The following is a 24,148-nucleotide window of genomic DNA, read 5'->3' as shown; positions in this document are numbered from 1 at the left end:
ATGGATTGAAGATGTTTGAAAGAAGAGAAGAGTTGCATATATTTATATAGAGAAAATTTGAAGAAAAATCTTCTTTTTTGAACTGATCAATTATACACGGTATTAGATTTGACTCTTTATGTCTGGGCTAGGTTGCAGGGTGCTGTTTTCTGTGACCATTCTTGGCCTTCCTAGTTTGACTGTGTAGTGTTGGAGCAATGAATGATTTAGTTGGGTTTCTGTAATGAACTGTAGAACTGGCCAACTGTGTAACAATTGTATGACTCAGTCGCATGTTCATGTGTTCCACTGACAAGACACTGTTGACCCATTCTTAATTTTTTTTCTTTCTTTCACTTAATTCCATTGCTTCGATGATTCGGTGGATAATTTTTATTTAGAACCAGTTTACTGAATTTAAAGAAGTAAATAAGTAAAATTAAATTTTATAAAAGGACGGATTTATTATGTTGGAAGGTTTATTTCACTTGGAAAATAACGATGTGTAACCCTCACATGCAAGTTTTTGCTATCAGAATTTTTTTTGAAATGGACTAAGTTATTAATCTTATGTTACATTATGAATTTAACTATTTAAGTTATTAATAATTTCTCAAAAAAATAAAATTTTATTAGTAATTAAACCATTGACTTAGTGTAACAGAATTTGAAATCAAAACTTCATAAATATCGATCACAACGCCACTAATATTTTCCATCAAAAAATATATATATATAACCTTTAGAAAGAGTTTAGGGTGAAGGCTAGAGGGCTGGAGGGGCATTGGCACCAATTTTTTTTTTTTTTTTTTTAAATTATGAATAAAAGCTTCAATACACCAGGAGTACTACGTCTCACGATGAGATAGTACTTCTGACTATTTATATTATGACACATGAATAAAAATAATTTAGTGATTTGACCGTTATTTTTTTTAATTGTCTCATGTAAAGTATAAAAATTTATTTTCATTGGTTGGTAGTACTAAGTTGGTTATCTTTAATGGATCTCTAACGAGAATAAGATTTAATTTTAGTTGATGACTGTGATGCATGAAGAGCATATCAACAGCAAGCTGGAGGCCAAAAGAGATAGCTAGAGCTTCTGAAATCACCTGCTGCAGCTAAAGCATGGCCTGCATGATCGCGACAAAGAACTCCTAAATCAATACCACCCGTAGCAGTCCTCCCCGCATCAATATTCATCTTAACCCAATCAATATGAGGAGACCATCTCACAGGAACTGAGTGATTTAAAGGTCTAGTAGAGGGGGATGGGAAGTCACGAAGCTGGTTAAATTCGTTAGGTAAATGATTCACTTGCAGCAATATGGATAAATGGAAATGTGATCAATACGAATTTATATATCAAAAAATCAATTCTTCTTTACAGTAATGGAATAGTAGCGGCCTTTCCTAACCAAAGAATTAAATTATTTATAATTCTCTCAGTAATGAAGCTGAAAAATTCACAGCTTTCTAGCTATATGTAATGGCATTTGATTTTCCTCATCGATCATCATCACATGAATTAGAAATCTTTGAGCAGCTTCCTGACCTGCTCTAGCGTGACAAACAGCACCACAGTGAAAGGTCCTTGCCTTGAGATTGTAGGGATAAATCCCTTATACAAAGCCATTGGACCCTCCGCCTTCACTGTCTTCATTGCACAGTCTAATGCACCCTTGTATGGCGGCTCCGCCCCTGTCTCCACCTTCATGTTCATAACCCTAGTCTTTATCACATCTATAGGGTTTGAAGCCACCGATGCCACAAACCCAGCTGCGAAGCTCGCCGTCACATGGGTCCCAATTCCATCGCTCATCACTCCCTTCTCCAATATCATCTCCTTGATCTGATCATAGGATGCGAGCTGTGATGCAGTGACGATCATTGCACGGTTCACTGTTAGACTTGAGCCACGCCAGAGGCTAGCAATTCCTTCTTGCTTTGACATTTGAGTCAGAGCATCAAACACACTCTTGTAGTTGCGACGTTGGTCAATTGGGAGACGTCCATCAGCCTGCATTCGGACCATAGCCACGTCAGCGGGGTTCCCAACGGAGGCTCCGATACCGCCGGAGATAAGGCCGGCAAGAATCTTGCGTGGAAGAGGCATGCTTCCGGTGTCTTGATCTGTCCACTTGTGTTTGAGAACATCGTAAAGACCCATACGGGTGGTTGAGTACAAGGTCTGGCGAAGTATAGTGGCAGATACACCAGAGAAAAGGGCTGCAGCACCTTCAGATTGAATGATACGAACACCGATAGAAATGGGTCCAACGCGAGCTGGCGGAGGAGCAATTTCTACAGGTAGTGAAATATTACCGGCACCAGCAGCAACCGTGTTGAAGGCGATGGCAGGACGGAGGGCTTGAAGGGAAGCTGGATTGGGGAGGTGGGATTCACCTTGAAGTTGCATGCGAACCTTGATGAGGTCAAGAGGGTGGGTGGAGGCACCGGCGACAATGGAGGCAATACCACCTTCAACAAAACCCTTCAAACCCATTATTAATTATGGATGGAAAACTGGAGAAAACAAAACTGATCAGCGAGAGAGAAGCTGAGTGAAGTGAAGAGGCAGAGAATAGAAATGGTGATGAAGATGAAGAATGAGTAGAGAATTAGGCGTTTATATAGCGAGGAATGTTGAATTGTCCAACAGTCGCCACACTTTGTTTGACTTTATCTAATACGTAGTCTCGGTTTGGCCTTTGACGCTTAATTCAACATTTTCATTATTTGCCATTTTGTAAAATTCAAAATTTGTATTTAAAACGACGCGTATTGTGGGTTCCATAACTTAAATTCTAGTGCTTTCTTTTGATTGCTACTTTCCCGTTAACATGCACTCTACTCTCGCACCATTTGTCCACTTGTAAGAACATCATGATAGGTGTCTACTTAGAATACGGTTTGTTACGGATTTATCTATTTATGATTGATTTTATATTAAAATTTTCTCTAAATTAATATATGATTCATAATAAATATATATTCATTGCATTACTTATCTATAATATAACATCTAAATGATATTTTATTAAGTTAAATGAATTATTTTTAATTATTTTTAATTTTTTTATATAAAACATAAAAAATTAATAGATTAACAGTTATATTCATTTTTAATATTAAACCTTTTTTTTTAAATTTAATTATTACTCCATAAAAATATATACCATTAACAACTACTCTAATTTTTGTTATCATATCAAATGTATACTTAATAATAGCAAAATACATAAAAATTTATTATTTAATTCTATTACTTCTCAATTTTAAAAAATCCATTAAACCATCATAGCATTTTAAAAAATCTACTAATTAATTATTTTTAAATATTTTATCATCTAATTTCTGTAATTTGAAAAAAAAATATTAATTAATTTCTTAATTTTATAAAAAAGTTAATAATTAGTCTTTCCGTATCGAGAGTGTTTTAAACTTTTTATAATATTTAATTGTTAAAATTAATAAAAAATTAATTAGTAAATTTTTTAAACCATTAGAGATATTTTAATATATTTATTAAAATATACTTCTAACTCACAACGTATTTTCCATAGTCTCCCCATGGAGGTTCAACGCTCGATATAATTACTTATCCAAAATCTTGTAACGAATTTAAAGGAAAACCAATGAAAATATGTGGTGCATTACTACGATTAAGACATGAGTAATCTGACGTATTTATTTTTTTCATACCATGTTATGCCATTAGGATCTATATACTTTTTGACTATTATAATTGAATTATTCTTAAATATTCTTGATATGGATGACTTGTGTGATTTGTTCTTTTTAACAACGCGATCGACCATATTAATCTGTAAATGTAATCATGAGCGATCGACCATTAAACATAAATATAAGATACCAATAAAAATAAATGAACACTAAAAAATACATTACGTTTATAATAATTATAAAAAATATAAGTGACTGTAAGTATAAATATTAACATTTATCTATTTATTTTTCAACCTACACAGATTTTTTTATTATGTCCCACCCTGTCACATATTAAACAATGGACTCTAGACGTTTCTTTTATTTTGCTCGACTTTCAATCCATCTCATTATGAATCCTAGAAGATTTTGGTCGTTTCTTCTTCCTTGTTCTAGAAATGTCAGGCACAAGAAGAAGTTCATATGTTGCAGGCCAATAGTTAGGATGTCTAAAAAGATAGAATGTGTATGCATAACATTGGATGATATACTCCAATTTATAATAATCAGAGACAAACTGCTTGTAGTCAATTGAATGGGACATACATGCAGCAATAGCATGTGAACATGGTATCTCGTCTCTTGAAATTTGTCACATGTGCATATTTAATCCATAAGTTTAACCACTTGTTTTTGCCTACCCCGAATAATAATTATTTTACAAACCATTGTTTGACTTTTAAACCTTCTCACTCTATGTCCATTCGTTTTAATTGCATTAACACGAAGAGTTTCACTGCAAGTCTGAGTGAAAATAAATCCTTGCTTTGCTGATCAAAAAATATTGTTCGTCATGTATCAAAATAATGGACATATTGAAAGAATATTTTTTCAACTATTGTCGTTATAGACAACACTCAAAATCCTTTCATCATGCCATTTAGGGATTTAGAAATGTTTATTGTCATCATGTTATATTTTTGTCCACCATCGTGTGATCTCGTCCATTTCGCTAAATTTATTTTAACTGTCCAATCATATGATTCAGGGTGCACCTCCTGAATATTGTTCATGGCTTCATAAAACTTTCTCTTCTGATTTTGATTTGCTGATATAAATTATAAGTTCATTAAAGTAAAATTATTATCAGCAAAATGTGACATTAAATAGATAAAAAAAATTGTATTTAAAGACATGACATCTATCTGCCCTACACAATGATTTCTTTATTGCAGCATTTTTGAATGTTTTATTGTAATTGCTCAATACATGTCTTATATGGTAAGGATGATGACCGGCTGGAGGTTGCCACCAATCTTTCTGTATCGTCTTAATAATTCCAGCATGATGGTCTGAAATTACACATAAGTCTTCTCTATTGGTCACAAATACCTTATGCAGTCCATAACCCATGACTAATTGTCATCATCTTTCTTATTAACAATGACAAAAGTTTTAAAAAAAAGTTGATTATTTCCATCGAGTGCAGTTACACACAATATACGCCAGGTGTATTTTCCATAAAGTAATGTCTCATCGATTGAAATTGCAGGTTGACAATATTTAAATCCCTTAATCGATTGCTTAAAAGTCCAAAACATTTGGTCAAATATACAACACATCAAATTTAATTGTTCATCTATCCAATGTGGGTTGTTCCTAATAATGTATATTGTTTCACAATTGAAATAATGAACAGCTGTTATGAATTTACGCAACTAACTATGTGATTCATCTCAACTCCCATAAAGCTTTGCAATTGCCTTATACTTTGCTTTCCATGTTTTTTTATGAGACAACTCGTACCCAAATTTATCTCACACTTCTGCTTGTAGGGCTGCAATTTTTATATTAGGCTGTTATTCAATCAATGCAAAGATGAATGAATAGATGAAATTTTCATCCAATTAGCTATTGTTTTTCAATAATTGAGGATTTGTATATGTGTGTGGTCCATTATATCTCATAATTTTTTATATATCCTCTTCTTGTTTTTTGGATGCTCGAAGCCTCAATGCACAACCATTGTATTTGTCTTTATACTTTATAGAATATGTACTCTCTCTTGTTTCATGGTAGCAAAATTGATGATGACGTCTAAGGTGATATTTTTTTGCAGCCGGAGCCATTGCATATCTTGAAGAAAATAGCATCCCAATTGAAAACTCTTTAAATGGATCCCAAAAGAAACAACATTCTAGTTTATCATAGGAATCCACTGTAGTAAATCGAAATATATTTCTGAGTATGGGGAGGATGAACAATAGGCACAATAGGATTAGAAATTGAGTATTGTAGTATTGATATCTACTCAAACTATCCTCCTTGCCATCATCATCATCCTCAGTAGACATCTATGAATCATTATCCTCGCCATCATCATCATCATCCTCAGTAGATATCTATGAATCATCATCCTCTGCTCTATCAGATAAATTATTCGATCGCCCTTCAAGAGTATCAGATAAATTATAATCATTCAGTGAATTCTGCTCTTCACATTATTCAATATTTGATTCAAGAGCAGTTCCAGAGAGATCAATATCAACATCCTCATTTATCGTATTAACACGACGAAGTATCTTAACATATTTTTTTATATCAGTCATATCACTAACTTGACATGTGTAATTAAACATATGAGATACGTCATCTTCACCCCATATCTCCCACTACAAGATTTCAATTGATCACTAACGGACTTCACTAACGGATTGAAGAATACGCTCGTACCCATCCATCATAAGTCCGTTAGTGAAATACTAACGGACATTATTTCTGTTAGTAATCTGTAAGTGATTTTATTATTTTTTAATCTAATGTTTTTTTCACTAACGGACTAATCATCCGTTAGTGAATTTTAACCCAAAATACACAGTATACTAAATGAGATCCCTAAATCGTGTGATTAGGAAATCAAAATATCTCTGAAATCCGAATTTGCGTCCAACCTCTGGGTCTTTCACCGCTGCCGCTAACCACGGTCTGCCGCCATCCACCGTCGACAGGTGCGCCCTTTCTCGGCATCACGGTCCACGAGTGAGGCCCTCTCTCTCTCCGGTCTTGCCATTATCGACGGACACTGTCCACAGGTACCCTATTTTCTTGCATGTACTCCATTCTTGTGAAATTGTTGTGAAATGTTTTATATTTTTGAAATTTTTGATTTTTTGTGAAATTATCCTCTGCACCCGCTTGATTTTTGTGAAATTTTTTACCTGATTCAGGTTTTATATTTTTTTGAATTTATCCTTTGCACCTGCTGTTGCACTCGCCAAGTGCACCAGCATGTGCATTTTGCAGTGCACCTGCTGGTGCATTTTGGTGCACTTCTCAAAAATAATTTGGCGCATCTAATAAATTGGCGGACCTAATAATTAATTAAACACGTGATTATGAAGATATTAGTAATTAAATTATCATGTATTTCAGGTTTTTGTATTATTATTCTATTTTTTTGCATAAATTATTCTCTTAAGTAAAATTGATATAATTACTGCATATTTTAGATATAATGCATAATTTAATTATTGGTTTTCAGGCTCTGTTCGAAGATAGGATTTATAAGTTTTATGTTTTCATATCAGCATCGTTATTGTAGTTAATATGACTGCTGAAAGAAGTTGGATGTATGCTCGTCTCAGAGATGGTTTACTTAATCCCAGATATTTAGAGGGGATCAATGAATTTATAGAGAAGGCTAAGAACTGCCCATATTATTTAAATGACGATCAGATTCGCTGTCCTTGCAATCGATTTAAGTGTCAGAACTGTAGCTTTCAAGATGAAAATACAGTTAAATATCATTTAATGAAGCATGGTTTTGTGCAAAATTACCTTGCTTGGTATTTGCACGGTGAAACTGAAGTGCATGACGGATCTGGTGATGCACTATTAGACATGTCTTATGGTTCTGATAGTGTTAATCACCTAAATTTCAATCGGTTTGAGGACATGGTCATGGATGCAATAAGTTGTCATATAATACATAATGATACATATGAGATGCCAAACTCCGCTGCACAGAAACTGTATGAAATGTTAAATGCATCTAAGTAAGAACTATGGCCTGAATGTGAAACTCACTCTCAGTTATCGGCCGTTTCACGTTTACTAAATCTGAAGGCAGAACATCATTTCTCAGAATGGTGTTTTGATCAGATTTGTGAACTTATGAAGGAGATGTTACCGAGTGACAATGTCATGACGGGCAGCTTTTACTCAACAAAGAGACTAGTCCAAGGATTGGGGCTTCCTGTACAAAAGATACACTGTTGTTTTAATGATTGTATGATTTATTAGGAAAATAATAAAGAACTTACTAGATGCAAATTTTGTGACCATGAAAGGTTCAAACACCTCAAGCACACCAAGGGGAAAGGGAAGAGTCTAATACCATACAAAAAAATGTATTACTTTCCCATTACACCACGTTTGCAAAGACTTTATACATCGTGTGTTACAGCTAAGTATATGACTTGGCACAATGACCATGCAAATGATGATGGGGTGATGCATCATTGTTCAAATGCTCTTGCTTGGAAGCATTTCAATCAAACTCATCCAACCTTTGCAATGGAGGCCCGAAATGTCAGACTCGGCCTTTGCACTGATAGATTTCAACCATTCGGTCAATTTGGGCAACAGTATTCTTCATGGCCAGTAATATTAACTCCATACAATTTGCCACCAGGTATGTGTATGAAAGATGAGTACATATTCCTGACAATTATCATACCTGGTCCCAAGAATCCAAAAGAGAAGCTTGATGTGTACATGCAACCATTAGTGAAGGAATTGAAAGAACTTTGAAAAATTAGTGTGAATACTTATGATGCTTTCCAGCAGAACAATTTTACTATGCATGTTGCTTTACTTTGGACTATTAGTGACTTCCCTGCTTATTCAATGCTCTCAGGGTGGAGCACAGCAGGACGCACTGCATGTCCCTACTGTATGGAAAACACAGATGCATTTACATTAAAAAGGGGGGGTAAACAAACATGGTTTGACAGTCATCGAAAGTTTTTGCCTGACGACCATGCTTTCCGTCGAAACAAGATATCTTTTATTAAAAACCAAACAGTCTCCAAGTCATCGCCGCCAATTAGAACTGGGGAATACTTGCTAAAAGAAATTGAGCAAATTGGGTTGATGCGGATAATAGACATTGACAGTCATGAAATAAATGGTCGGCTTTCAAAGACAACTGGTTGGCGTAAGCGGAGCATATTATGGGATTTGCCATATTGGTAATCAAATATGATTCGCCACAATCTTGATGTAATGCATATTGAAAAGAATGTATTTGAAAATATTTTTAATACAGTGATGAATGTGGAGAGGAAGACGAAAGACAATATAAAATCAAGGGAAGATTTAAATGAAATATGCAGGAGACCAGAATTGAAGAAAGATCCAATTAGCGGAAAATATCCAAAAGCAAGTTATTGTTTGGACAAGCAATCAAAGATGATACTGTGTGATTGGCTTAAAACACTGAAATTCCCTAATGGATATGTTTTCAATCTAGGGAGGTGTGTTGATAGTCGGAAGCTTAGACTTTTTAGTATGAAAAGCCACGACTGTCATGTTTTCATACAACGAATTCTTCCTATAGCTTTCAGAGAATTGTTATCGAATAATGTTTGGCAACCAATAACAGAGCTTAGCAATTTCTTCAGAGAACTTACTTAAACTACACTTATTAATTGGGACATGCAACGGTTAAATGAACAAATTCCTGTGATCCTTTGTAAGCTTGAACGAGTATTTCCTCCAAGTCTGTTTGATTCAATGGAACATTTACCAGTACACCTTGCATATGAAGCATTAATTGCAGGACCAGTACAATATCAGTGGATATACCATTTGAGAGGTATACTTACTAATTCTTTACGTATATTGCTCAGCATTATGATTTACTTAGTATACATTTCTAATTTCTGTTTTCACACACTAGATACATGAGAAAGTTAAAGAACAATGTCAAAAATAAAGCAAGGGTCGAAGGTTCAATATGCAATGCTTACTTGGTAGAAGAAGCAGGTGCATTTTCTGCTCATTATTTTGAAGCACATGTAATGACCAGACATCGAAGGTTCCACGCAACTTGCATGAATTTGTTTCCGATGATGATGTACCGAGCAAATTAAGCATATTCAAATGCACAGGTAGCACAATCTGAAAGGGAAAATCGAGATATATGACTGAAAATGAAAGCCAATCTGCTCAAACATATATTCTTTTAAATTGTCCAGAGGTGAAAACATATATTGAGTAAGTATTGTTAGTTATATTAATAGTGTAATATCTCTTATATTGTACATTATTGTTAAACATTACTTGTTAATTTGTATGTATAGCATTTATGTAGAGCAAGTAAAATCGGCACAACCAAATATCACAGATGCAACTGTTGATGAAAAACTGGAGAGAGAGTTTGGCCAATGGTTTTACAAGTATGCCCATGAATTGCAGAACAATGTAAAAAATCAGCTTATACAAGATCTTTCAAAGGGACCACTCAGAAGTGTCACAACTTTTGATGGGTATTGTGTTAATGGATATAAATTCAACACAATCAATGGAAATTTAAGTAGTAAGTCAATGAATTTTGGTGTATGTATAAAAGGGAGTAATTACAGTTTTAAAGAAAGTGACTACTATGGACAGTTGGTTGAGGTGTTACGGTTGGAGTATCCAGTGTTATCAATTAAGCGGACTGTACTTTTCAAATATGATTGGTTTGATCCAATACTAAATACGGGCACCAAGGTGCATAGACATTATAGAATAGTCGATGTTAACAATAAGCGTAGATACAGTAAGTACGAGCCATTTGTATTAGCCTCTCAGGCAACACAGGTCGTTTATGCTTCATACCCGAGCAAGCGTCGTGACAAAAATGATTGGTGGGCTGTGATGAAAGTTAAAGGTAGACCCGTTGTTGAAGTATCTGAAACGTCTTCAAAGACATATAAACCTTTTCAAGAAGATGAGATTGATTACGCTGAAGTAAATCTGGATGATATTACTCAACAACACTACCTGAATGATCCTAGTGGAGGAATGACTGAGATTCATGATGATGTTTCGACAGATGAAGATGAGTTTCTTAGTGACCCTAATTCTGATGTAGATGCAGATGGTGATAATGAGTTCGATTCGTATGAATCGGACTAAATTAATTTATATTATAAATCAGTTTGGAGTTGTATATTTTCATTATTTCTCAGTGAGTAACTTACTATGTTTGTACGTTTTTAATTTAATGTTTATGAACTTTATATTATTTTTTGCATTGACTATTTTTTATTTGTTCACAGATGAGGGGATGTGGAAGGGTTAAGAAGCCCAGAGGACCGGTTCGACTTCCTGCTAGTACAAGTCAAGAGGAGGCGACTGCAGATGGCGGACAAGAGCATTAGCCGTAGTTACCACGGCATCAACGGGACTTGGGGATACGGAGCTTCAAATATGGGTACCACTTGCATCCAGTGTACAACCATGTCATAGGGATCTATTAGGTCCACCAGTTCCACCATGTACCGATGCATTGCCTCCCCGTCCCCTTCCACCTCCTCACCGTCACACTCTAGCTCCTCACCATCCCACTCCAGCTCCACGACCTGCGATATCACATTCACATTCACCTCAACCTGCATCTCCTTCTGCTACTGCATCAGCTAGATGGTCAGGATCTGCATCAGCATCTACTCTATCATCTGCTCCAGCATCTGCAGGATCGACCACTGCTGTAGGCGGCACACATTCATTCCGACAGACCATTTCACTCATTAATAACAAGTAATAGTTAATTATTTTTTAATTATGATTAATTTCAATGTTACCCTATACTAACTCACCGTTGTTCATGTAGTTTACATCCGTCGGAGATGTGCAGTCGCAGGATTACTCTGATAATAAAATAAAGATTGATCGCGGAAGGACACTGTTGGAAGACAGTGCCAAATGACACTAAGGAGTTTTATTGGCAGGAATTCAAGGTGAAGCGTAATTCTTTTAGCATTTTGATTTATAATATGAAATGTGTAATTACTAACTAATCATATACTTTAATCTTTTTGCAGAAATGCTTCATATGGGACCAAGCAATTGAAAGCTTGGTCAAAATTGCATGGCAGAAAAAGGCAGCTGAGAGATATAGGGGCTTAATGTGGGAAATCAGGAAAGGGAAGGCGAAGAATCTGGCTACACCAGATTCTATTTTGAGGAAGTGGCAGAAAACTTGGAACACTTCTGAATACAAAGAGAAGTGTGACAAGTTTTCTACCAATAGGCGCATTGAGGCTGGAGGGTCAGGATCTGGCATTTCCAGGCATGCATGCGGATCAGTTTCACAGTATACCCATTAGCAGAGGATGGTATTAGTAAATATTTTTATTTTATATTTATCTTCTTATAAATATTTTTTTTCGATGATAATTGCTATACTTCTTATAATTGGTAACAGAGAGAAAGACTAGGCAGAGAACCACATCCTCATGAGGTTTTCGAGGTCACACATAAGAGAAAAGGGACAGAAGAGTTTGTTGATGCTAGGTCAAAAGCTATTTATGTAAGTTAATATTAAATGTAGTTATTAACAATTTTGATGTACTTAAATCGTTTTACTAATACGTTACTTGAAATTTATAATGCAGGATAAATACGTACAACTGAAAGAGGTAGCAACACAGCAACAGGAGAGAAGCAATGAGCCGACGACCATAAATGAGGTCCAACTGTACTACGAAGCGGTTGGCGGGCAGAAAAAGAGTCGAGTTTATAGATTAGGGTCCTAGGCTTTAGCATATTTTCATGAGCCATCTCATTGTTCCGCTTCATACACGTCTGCACCCCCAGTGGATCCTCCTACAATTGAAGCAATGAACAAGATGCAGAATAAAATTGATCGGCTAGAGACAGAGAATGGTTGAATTAGCACAGTGTTGGACGAGTTGCAGACGTTTATGCATAGGATGATGGCACAACAGAGTATTGGGACATCCACTCAGACATCTGCTCCTAGGGCACCTCCAGCTCCGTCTCCACAGCAGCGGCATGATGATGCCCCTGTCATTGGTGATCATCATACAGATAGTGATGATGATGATACAGATGATGAGTTTGCTAGTTTAGTTTAGTATGTATCTTTTGTTATGACCAGTTGATAATTTTTATTTCAAATTATAATTGTAGTACAAATTTTTTAAGTTTTAAATATATTTTAATGAGTAATTTGATTTTTTACGTTTATAGTATTATTAATGTCCAGGATGATGATGGATGATGATGGATGTATATGAATGTACAGGGTACAAGTACATAATGTATGAAAATATATGGATGATTTTGCAATTTTATGATTTACCAACGGATTACCAATAGAATTTCCGTTGGTGTCACTAACAGATCCATGTCCATTGCAAAGGAAAACAACGCCATTTTTTATTCACTAACGGATTACTAATGCAAAATCCGTTAGTATTACCAACGGAATTGCATTCCGTTAGTGTCACCAACGGACATTTCCGTTGGTGATTCGTTAGTGTCACTAACGGATACAAATTCCGTTAGTGAATAATTTACCAACGAGAATTTTCCCAACGGAATGAATCCGTCACAGATCCGTTAGTGAAATTTTTCACTAACGGAATATCAATGTTTACCAATGGAAATTTCTGTTGGTAATTTTTAAAATTCTTGTAGTGTCCATATACTTAAATTTTAATGATCCATCCAAAATTATAGGTTTTTTAAAATTAATTATCTCTATATATTCATTATTCTCGACTAATTCAACTGCACAAGCAATTTTTTCGACTGCTTGATTAAAACTTATCCTTTCACTTATTGGAAAACCTTTGAAAACCCTCCATCATAATCATATCCATGAAAACTACTTATAATATTTTCGTCCCAATAAATATTAGTATATGCAATTTTTTCGATTGCTTAATTAAAATTTATCCTTTTACTTATTGGAACAACCTTTGAAAAACCTCCATCATAATCATATCCATCAGAATTACTTATAATATTTTCGTTCCAGTAAATATTAGTATATGCAATTTTTTTTACTGTTTGATTAAAACTTATCCTTTTACTTATTAGAACAACATTTGAAAAACTTCCACCATAATCATATCCATGAAAACGTACTTATAATATTTCCGTCCCAGTAAATATTAATATATACAGAAAGTCTCATTTGCTGATAATAAATAAAATAAACATTTAAATTCAATATTTATCTTTTTACTTTTTAAAATTATAATAAATTAAAATTAAGCACAAAAAATATGATATATTTATAAACAAAAATTTATAATTTTTCTACGTATTTACCTTTCATATGATAGAATCACTATATCACATCTTCAATGAGTCAATGAAATTAAATTTTTTAATTTTTATGAATAAAATAATTAAATATTAAATATTTATTTTTATTTACTAAATTTACTAAAAATATAAAATTAATTTAAATTATAAGTAAAAAATATATGAAAGTTACCTACATATCTTTATTGTTGGGCTGCTCGACAAGTCTAGGAAATGTATGGGAGGCCAACTCTTTAACCAAATTTTATAACATGGGAATTCAGGACTGGTTACATTGTGAAGAACTGATATGTAGAGAAAGGAGTGAGTATCAGGCTGTACAGTGTCTTTGTATTACGTTATGGTTTTTGTGGCAGTGGAGAAATAATTATGTGTTTGAGGGAGAAATATTAACGTTAACTTCAAAGATAGCCATTTTACGTAGGGAATACTGCATGAATTATAAGGTCTGGAAAGGAATGAATAAGGTGCAAAAACAACGAACTTTGGTGGCTGTTTCATGGGTTCCACCGCGAGATAGGTGGTTAAAACTCAACACAGATGGAGCGTCGCAGCTTGCAGGGGAATCCAGGTCGTGGAGGAGGAGGTGGGCTACTCCGGAATAGCCGCGGTCGTTGGGCAGCTGGATTCATGATTCGACTTGGCCTGTGTACCTTTGTGCTTGCTGAGTTTACTGCTTTGGTAGAGCTATTTTTTTTTCAAAACACGCACAAGAAAAAAAAAAGAAATTGAAATTCACGTTTGATCTTCCAAGGCATTTTGAATTTTTATTCATCACTCATGCTGTGGAACTGCACAGTTTGATAATCTAGCGGTGGAAATCGGTATGTTTAACGCTTTAATTATTGAATATGTCAATTTTATAAAAAAATATTTTTAAAAAAAATTAAAAATAATTTTTTTAAAGTATATAAAAAAATAATTACTAATTAAAATTATTGTTAAAAATAATAATTTATTATTTTAAAATTTTTTTTATTTTTAAATAAAAAATGTTTAAACAAATAATTATTTAAAAAAATTACATAAAATTATTTTAATGAAATTATATATTTTTGAAATTTTTATTAATTATTTTATTAAATTGTGAGTTAAAAAAATTTAAAATTTTAATGATAGTAAAACCACGTTGAGATTTTAAAATATCATATTTATGAAAATTTTAAAAGGTAGATATGTTAAAAAATATAAAAAAATTATATATTTTAGACTCTACTTTTTTATACAAAATATTTTTAGTTAAATATTTTTTATATTTTAACTAAAAATATTTTTCATATTTTTTTAATATTTGAGGCATTTAGAAAATTAGTCAATGAATATTTTAAATATTAAAAAATTTTTCTTTAAAATATATATATTTTTTGTTTTTATATACATTTAATTTTAAAAAAATAAAATAATTTTAATTATTAATTATTTTAAAAAATGTCTAGCTGTCATTTTATATAATTTTTTTATAATTATTAATTATTTTTTATATACTTTAAAAAAATTATTTTTAATTTTTTTTTTATAAATAAAATGTTAAATGCAGGAATCTATCTTCCTAAAACTGTGGAATTGCCAATTTAACTGCAATTTGACAGATACAAAGAGTCCCATTAAAAAAATTAAAGAATAATTCTCAGCAATGAAGCTGAAAAATTCACAGCTTTCTAGCTATATGTAATGGCGTTTGATTTTCCTCATCGATCATCATCACATGAGTTAGAAATCTTTGAGCAGTTTCCTGACCTGCTCTAGCGTGACAAACAGCACCACAGTGAAAGGTCCTTGCCTTGAGATTGTAGGGATAAATCCCTTATACAAAGCCATTGGACCCTCCGCCCTCACTGTCTTCATTGCACAGTCTAATGCACCCTTGTATGGCGGCTCCGCCCCTGTCTCCACCTTCATGTTCATAACCCTAGTCTTTATCACATCTATAGGGTTTGAAGCCACCGATGCCACAAACCCAGCTGCGAAGCTCGCCGTCACATGGGTCCCTATTCCATCACTCATCACACCCTTCTCCAATATCATCTCCTTGATCTGATCATAGGATGCGAGCTGTGATGCAGTGACGATCATCGCACGGTTCACTGTTAGACTTGAGCCACGCCAGAGGCTAGCAATTCCTTCTTGCTTTGACATTTGAGTCAGAGCATCAAACACACTCTTGTAGTTGCGACGTTGGTCAATTGGGAGACGTCCATCAGCCTGCATTCGGACCATAGCCACGTCAGCGGGGTTCCCAACGTCGGCTCCGATACCGCCGGAGATAAGGCCGGCAAGAATCTTGCGTGGAAGAGGCATGGTTCCGGTGTCTTGATCTGTCCACTTGTGTTTAAGAACATCGTAAAGACCCATACGGGTGGTTGAGTACAAGGTCTGGCGAAGTATAGTGGCAGATACACCAGAGAAAAGGGCTGCAGCACCTTCAGATTGAATGATACGAACACCGATAGAAATGGGTCCAACACGAGCAGGTGGAGGAGCAATTTCTACAGGTAGTGAAATATTGCCGGCACCAGCAGCAACCGTGTTGAAGGCGATGGCAGGACGGAGGGCTTGAAGGGAGGCTGGATTGGGGAGGTGGGATTCACCTTGAAGTTGCATGCGAACCTTGATGAGATCAAGAGGATGGGTGGAGGCACCAGCGACGATGGAGGCAATACCACCTTCAACAAAACCCTTCAAACCCATTATTAATTATGGATCGAAAACTGAAGAAATCAAAACTGATCAGCGAGAGAGAAGCTGAGTGAAGTGAAGAGGCAGACAATAGAAATGGTGATGAAGATGAAGAGTGAGCAGAGAATTAGGCGTTTATATAGAGAGGCCGAGAGGGAGTGTAGGATGGTCCACACGTTATCTATATGGAGAAAATTCGAAGAAAATTCTTTGTGCTATTCGACTGATCAATTATACACGGTATTGCATTTGACTCTATATATCTGCGCTATTGGTGCTGTTGTCTGTGACCATTCTTGGTCTGTTGAACTGGCCAACTGTGTAACAACCGTATGGCCCACTCACATGTTAATGGGTTCCACTGACAAGAATTTCGTTGGATTATTGACCCATTCTTCTTTTTTTATTTTTTATTTTTCGTCTTCCCTCCTTTATCTTGATGATCGTATGGGCAGTTGCTATTAATCATATGTTATATTATAAAGTTAAGTATTTGTAAGTTATTAATAACTTCTAAAAAAATTCAGTTATTAATAATTTTTTTTATCAACGTTACTAATAATTAAACCGTTGACTTGATGTGACAGAATTTGAAATCAAAACTTTATAATATCGGAAAAATTCCACTGTAATTATTATATTCAGTCTACATGAAACAGTTTTAGAGAAATATTTTTCATAAATGTATCATGTACAGTGAATCATTAATTTTTTATTTTATTTTGTAAATATATATTATTCTCTATAAATTTTTATAAAATGTGGAAGAAAGTAGAGTGCGCAAAAGACTACTACTATAAAAAATAAATTTTTGATAATGATCGTATATATTTTAAATACAGTTTATAAATCAATTTTAAGATTTATTATATCAGTTTTTGCTATAAATATAAATCAGCAGTTTAAATATATTTTTTATTTACTACAAATATAAAAAAACTATCAATTTATACTGCTCAAATAAAAGCTTCAAATTCTAAGAGCAGCTTTCTAAATCTCTATGAATTGAGCGTAATACATACATGTACTCTAAATGTTTTCATATCGAATCTTCTAATCTCTAACTACAAATGATTGAATTATTATATTGGTATTGACGTTTTAATCATTTATAATAATATAAAGAACAAAAAATTAAAATTAAAATTAAAATTTTAATCTTGTCCTTTTAAAATTAAAATTTTAATATGACCCCTTTAAAATCGTGGTTTTTAATAAAAAATAGAATAAAGTTTCTTTGATCAAATTAGTGGACAATGAGAAAAGAGCTACCGACAAGGTGGACCAATTATAATGACCAAAGTTCGGTCCTCACATAGTAATTGTATCGGATATTAGCACACATCGCAAATTTAGTAGGGGAGAATTGAAATCAACTAGCCTCAAGCCACCTTGCTTCGGTTGGAAATATATTTGAAGTTGAATATATATTAGCTACGTTAGAAACTATTAAATAATTTGGATTAATCATTTTGAATTAAATAAAAAGTATATTAAAAATTATTTGAATCATGTATTTAAAAGTTATTTGAGTCAATTTGGATCAGACTATTATATATATATTGGTAATTAAGTTAGAAACTACTAAATAATTTTGATTAATCATAATTGACTCAGATTATTATATATATATTGGTAATTAAAGTAGAAACTACTAAATAATTTTGGTTAATCATTTTGGACTAAACAAAAAATATATTCAAAAATTATTTAGATAAATTTGAATTATGTATTTAAAAGTTATTTGAGTCGATTTGTATATCGTTAAAGTGATATCAGATCATAAAATAAAATAGACTCTCTGAAAAAACCAAACAAATAGATAAATACATGAACAAGTCTAAAAAATATAAAGGCTTTCTACCAAAACTCAACAAAAAAAAAAATACAGCCAAAGAAAATCAGATCCTTAAAACCTGAAAGGTCATCAGATCCTTAAAACCTAAAAGGTTGAGATACCCGACAACAAATGCAACTTGTAGAATGAGCCATGGAAGGAGCGTCGTATCAAGAAAACCAATAAAATTGAAGCAAAGATTGATTGAAGGCCAGAACAAAGCGTCGAAATTTTAAATCAACTGAGGGCAACAACCAGAACCAATAAAACTAAAGCACAGACTGATTAAAGGCCACAAACAAAGCATCGAAGCTTCAAACCAACTAAGGACAATAGCCAAAGCTTTATGGCATCCAAGGCCTTGAGGATTACTGACTACATAATTCATGTTCGGAATACGACCCCAAGAGTTTCACCATCCTAAAAAGTTAATCCTCTCACAAATCTGTCAACAATAAAGCATGAAAAAATTGAAGAAGCACAACCTGTAAAATAATAATAATAAAAAGAAACCAAAAAATATATATACAACCTCACTCAGACTTGAAAAGGAAAAGTAAACCTATGTCTGGCAAGATGACAAAAATCACCCTTCTCGAAAAAATAAAGGTGGCCATAGAAAAACCGGTATAAACGGAGTAATTATGTCGGAGTAACTGTAAGAAGTATAAAATATTTAATTGTAATTTATGGTAAGGTTATTGTAAAAAAAAACAAAAGTGATTGTTACTTTTATAATGCAGCTGCAGGATGCCAAAACTCAAGAAGGTCAAAACTCCAGCAATATTCATACAAGCATTCTATATTGATGTGATTATGTATTTATATTTTGATGGGTTTAATCTCTTTTTAATTTTGTGACTGTGAGCCATGCCATTAGGAGAACAACACCTTGACTAATTGAATTCTTTTACATTTTGCGGTGAATTCTGCAATTATATATAAAGATAGACAAATGGAAATGTGAGATTAAGAAATAATTAATTTATATCAAAAATTCAATTCTTCTTTACAGTAATGGAATAATATTGGACTTTCCAAATTCTAACAAAAAGAATTAAAGAATAATTCTCCCGATAGTGAAGCTGAAAAATTCACAGATTTCTAGCTATATGTAATGGCGTTTGATTTTCCTCATCGATCATCATCACATGAATTAGAAATCTTTGAGCAGCTTCCTGACCTGCTCTAGCGTGACAAACAGCACCACAGTGAAAGGTCCTTGCCTTGAGATTGTAGGGATAAATCCCTTATACAAAGCCATTGGACCCTCCGCCCTCACTGTCTTCATTGCACAGTCTAATGCACCCTTGTATGGCGGCTCCGCCCCTGTCTCCACCTTCATGTTCATAACCCTAGTCTTTATCACATCTATAGGGTTTGAAGCCACTGATGCCACAAACCCAGCTGCGAAGCTCGCCGTCACATGGGTCCCAATTCCATCGCTCATCACTCCCTTCTCCAATATCATCTCCTTGATCTGATCATAGGATGCGAGCTGTGATGCAGTGACGATCATTGCACGGTTCACTGTTAGACTTGAGCCACGCCAGAGGCTAGCAATTCCTTCTTGCTTTGACATTTGAGTCAGAGCATCAAACACACTCTTGTAGTTGCGACGTTGGTCAATTGGGAGACGTCCATCAGCCTGCATTCGGACCATAGCCACGTCAGCGGGGTTCCCAACGGCGGCTCCGATACCGCCGGAGATAAGGCCGGCAAGAATCTTGAGTGGAAGAGGCATGCTTCCGGTGTCTTGATCTGTCCACTTGTGTTTGAAAACATCGTAAAGACCCATACGGGTGGTTGAGTACAAGGTCTGGCGAAGTATAGTGGCAGATACACCAGAGAAAAGGGCTGCAGCACCTTCAGATTGAATGATACGAACACCGATAGAAATGGGTCCAACACGAGCAGGTGGAGGAGCAATTTCTACAGGTAGTGAAATATTGCCGGCACCAGCAGCAACCGTGTTGAAGGCGATAGCAGGACGGAGGGCTTGAAGGGAAGCTGGATTGGGGAGGTGGGATTCACCTTGAAGTTGCATGCGAACCTTGATGAGATCAAGAGGATGGGTGGAGGCACCAGCGACGATGGAGGCAATACCACCTTCAACAAAACCCTTCAAACCCATTATTAATTATGGATCGAAAACTGAAGAAATCAAAACAGATCAGAGAGAGAGAGAAGCTGAGTGAAGTGAAGAGGCAGAGAACAGAAATGGTGATGAAGATGAAGAGTGAGCAGAGAATTAGGCGTTTATATAGAGAGGCCGAGAGGGAGTGTAGGATGGTCCACACGTTATCTATATGGAGAAAATTCGAAGAAAATTCTTTGTGCTATTCGACTGATCAATTATACACGGTATTGCATTTGACTCTATATATCTGCGCTATTGGTGCTGTTGTCTGTGACCATTCTTGGTCTTCCTAGTTTGAACTGTTGAACTGGCCAACTGTGTAACAACCATATGGCTCACTCACATGTTAGTGGGTTCCACTGACTGACCCATTCTTCTTTTTTAATTTTTTATTTTTCGTCTGCCCTCCTTTACCTTGATGATCGTATGGGCAGTTGTGATTAATCATATGTTATATTATGAGATTAAGTATTTTTCAGTTATTAATAACTTCTAAAAAAATTCAGTTATTAATACTTTTTTTTTATCAACGTTACTAATAATTAAACCGTTGACTTGATGTGACAGATTTTGAAATCAAAACTTTATAATATCGGAAAAATTCCACTGTAATTATTATATTCAGTCTACATGAAACAGTTTTAGAGAAATATTTTCTATAAATGTATCATGTACAGTGATTCATTAATTTTTTACTCTATTTTTTTAAATATATATTATTTTTTATAAATTTTTATAAATAGTAGAGGAAGGTGGAGTATGCAAAAAAACCACTACTATAAAAATAAATTTAAAATAGTAATATTGTATATTTTAAATATAATTATAAATTAATAACAACAATTTGAAATATATCACTATTAAATATAAATCAGCTTTAAACATATTTTTTTACTGTAAATATAAAATATAGTAAAAATTATGATTTTATTAAATATAAAATAATTTTTTATTAAAATTTATTATTAAATATAATAAAAAAATAAATTTTTTAAATATTTTTAAATTATTATCAAACTGTTATCTTAATAATATTAAAATAATAATTTTACTATGACCGTAAAGATATCATTGCTTAAATTTTAAAATATATTAGTGCGCTTTGCACGTCACTTTGTTTTTAAAGAAAATTTATGGATAGAAATTTTAAAATGGTCCCTAAAAAACTATCAATTTATACTGCTCAAGTAAAAGCTTGAAATTCTAAGAGCAGCTTTCTAAATCTCTATGAATTGAGCGTAATACATGTACTCTAAATGTTTTCATATTGAATCTGAGGAGATTTTTTTCTAATCTCTAACTACAAATGATTGAATTATATTCGTATTTACGTTTTAATCATTTATAATAATATAAAGAAAAAAATTAAAATTAAAATTTTAATCCAACTCATTTAAAACCGTAGTTTTTAATAGAAAATAAAATAAGGTTTCTTAAAACCTAAAAGGTCATCAAATCCTTAAAACTTAAAAAGTTGAGAGACCCGACAACAAATGCAACTTGTAGAAAGAGCCATGGAGCGTCTTATCAAGAAAACTAATAAAACTGAAGCAAAGATTGATTGAAGGCCAGACCAAAGTCGAAGCTTCAAATCAACTGAGGGCAACAGCCAGAACCAATAAAACTAAAGCACAGACTGATTGAAGGCCAGAAGCATCGAAGCTTCAAACCAACTAAGGGCAGTAGCCAGAGTTCTATGGCACCCAAGGCCTTGAGGGTTACTGATTGCATTATTCATGTTCGGAATACGACTCCAAGAGTTTCACCATTCCCAAAAAGTTAATCCTCTCTTAAATCTGTCAACAATAAGGCATGAAAAAACTGAAGAAGCACAACATGTAAAACAATAATAATAAAAAAAATTTAAAAACATATAACAAGGTGACAGAAGTCAACCCTTCTTGAAAAGACAAGGGTGGCCGTAGAAAAACCAGTATCAAAGAAAAGGACGAAGTATAAAATATTTACTTGTAATTTATGGTAAGGTTATTGTCAAAAAAAATAAAAGTGATTGTTACTCTTATAATGCAGCTGCAGGATGTCAAAACTCAAGAAGGTCAAAACTCCAGCAATATTCATACAAGCATTCTATATTGATGTGATTATGTATTTTGATGGGTTTAATCTCTTTTTAATTTTGTGACTGTGAGCCATGCCATTAGGAGAACAACACCTTGATTAATTGAATTTTTTTACATTTGCGGTGAATTCTGCAATTATATATGAAGATAGACAAATGGAAATGTGAGATCAAGTAATAATTAATTTATATCAAAAATTCAATTCTTCTTTACAGTAATGGAATAATAGTGGCCTTTCCAAATTCTAACAAAAAGAATTAAAGAATAATTCTCCCGATAGTGAAGCTGAAAAATTCACATATTTCTATCTATATATGGCATTTTGATTTCCCTCATCGATCACCATCACTTGAATTAGAAATCTTTGAGCAGCTTCCTGACCTGCTCTAGCGTGACAAACAGCACCACAGTGAAAGGTCCTTGCCTTGAGATTGTAGGGATAAATCCCTTATACAAAGCCATTGGACCCTCCGCCTTCACTGTCTTCATTGCACAGTCTAATGCACCCTTGTATGGCGGCTCCCCCCCTGTCTCCACCTTCATGTTCATAACCCTAGTCTTTATCACATCTATAGGGTTTGAAGCCACCGATGCCACAAACCCAGCTGCGAAGCTCGCCGTCACATGGGTCCCTATTCCATCACTCATCACACCCTTCTCCAATATCATCTCCTTGATCTGATCATAGGTTGCGAGCTGTGATGCAGTGACGATCATTGCACGGTTCACTGTAAGACTTGAGCCACGCCAGAGGCTAGCAATTCCTTCTTGCTTTGACATTTGAGTTAGAGCATCAAACACACTCTTGTAGTTGCGACGTTGGTCAATTGGGAGACGTCCATCAGCCTGCATTCGGACCATAGCCACGTCAGCGGGGTTCCCAACGGCGGCTCCGATACCGCCGGAGATAAGGCCGGCAAGAATCTTGCGTGGAAGAGGCATGCTTCCGGTGTCTTGATCTGTCCACTTGTGTTTGAGAACATCGTAAAGACCCATACGGGTGGTTGAGTACAAGGTCTGGCGAAGTATAGTGGCAGATACACCAGTGAAAAGGGCTGCAGCACCTTCAGATTGAATGATACGAACACCAATAGAAATGGGTCCAACACGAGCAGGTGGAGGAGCAATTTCTACAGGTAGTGAAATATTGCCGGCACCTGCAGCAACCGTGTTGAAGGCGATTGCAGGACGGAGGGCTTGAAGGGAAGCTGGATTGGGGAGGTGGGATTCACCTTGAAGTTGCATGCGAACCTTGATGAGATCAAGAGGATGGGTGGAGGCACCAGCGACGATGGAGGCAATACCACCTTCAACAAAACCCTTCAAACCCATTATTAATTATGGATCGAAAACTGAAGAAATCAAATCAGATCAGCGAGAGAGTAGCTGAGTTAAGTGAAGAGGTGGAGAACA

General features: G+C 34.5%; 4 protein-coding genes across 4 annotated transcripts; all 4 read right to left on the bottom strand.

The window, feature by feature from the left end:
- Positions 1–1,314: 1,314 nt before the first annotated feature.
- Positions 1,315–2,579, bottom strand: LOC110624507 (mitochondrial uncoupling protein 5). The gene has a single exon (XM_021769704.2). It carries the CDS (start codon positions 2,486–2,488, stop codon positions 1,511–1,513), a length of 978 nt encoding a protein of 325 aa, XP_021625396.1. The 5' UTR covers positions 2,489–2,579; the 3' UTR covers positions 1,315–1,510.
- Positions 2,580–15,543: 12,964 nt separating this feature from the next.
- LOC110624544 (mitochondrial uncoupling protein 5) lies at positions 15,544–16,770 on the bottom strand. The gene has a single exon (XM_021769738.2). It carries the CDS (start codon positions 16,687–16,689, stop codon positions 15,712–15,714), a length of 978 nt encoding a protein of 325 aa, XP_021625430.1. The 5' UTR covers positions 16,690–16,770; the 3' UTR covers positions 15,544–15,711.
- Positions 16,771–19,478: 2,708 nt separating this feature from the next.
- On the bottom strand, positions 19,479–20,734 carry LOC122724877 (mitochondrial uncoupling protein 5-like). Its single transcript, XM_043960813.1, has one exon. It carries the CDS (start codon positions 20,646–20,648, stop codon positions 19,671–19,673), a length of 978 nt encoding a protein of 325 aa, XP_043816748.1. The 5' UTR covers positions 20,649–20,734; the 3' UTR covers positions 19,479–19,670.
- Positions 20,735–22,900: 2,166 nt separating this feature from the next.
- On the bottom strand, positions 22,901–24,148 carry LOC110624515 (mitochondrial uncoupling protein 5). Its single transcript, XM_021769711.2, has one exon. The coding sequence runs from the start codon at positions 24,065–24,067 to the stop codon at positions 23,090–23,092; it is 978 nt and encodes a 325-aa protein (XP_021625403.1). The 5' UTR covers positions 24,068–24,148; the 3' UTR covers positions 22,901–23,089.

This window comes from Manihot esculenta, chromosome 10 (genome assembly GCF_001659605.2).
Source record: "Manihot esculenta cultivar AM560-2 chromosome 10, M.esculenta_v8, whole genome shotgun sequence".
In the NCBI taxonomy this organism is placed as follows: domain Eukaryota; kingdom Viridiplantae; phylum Streptophyta; class Magnoliopsida; order Malpighiales; family Euphorbiaceae; genus Manihot; species Manihot esculenta.
This window is presented reverse-complemented; position numbering and strand designations above follow the sequence as displayed.

Excerpts from the sequence above, each read along its gene's own strand:
- LOC110624507 (XM_021769704.2), bottom strand. The coding sequence starts at position 2,488 with ATGGGTTTGAAGGGTTTTGTTGAAGGTGGTATTGCCTCCATTGTCGCC.
- LOC110624544 (XM_021769738.2), bottom strand. The coding sequence starts at position 16,689 with ATGGGTTTGAAGGGTTTTGTTGAAGGTGGTATTGCCTCCATCGTCGCT.
- LOC122724877 (XM_043960813.1), bottom strand. The coding sequence starts at position 20,648 with ATGGGTTTGAAGGGTTTTGTTGAAGGTGGTATTGCCTCCATCGTCGCT.
- LOC110624515 (XM_021769711.2), bottom strand. The coding sequence starts at position 24,067 with ATGGGTTTGAAGGGTTTTGTTGAAGGTGGTATTGCCTCCATCGTCGCT.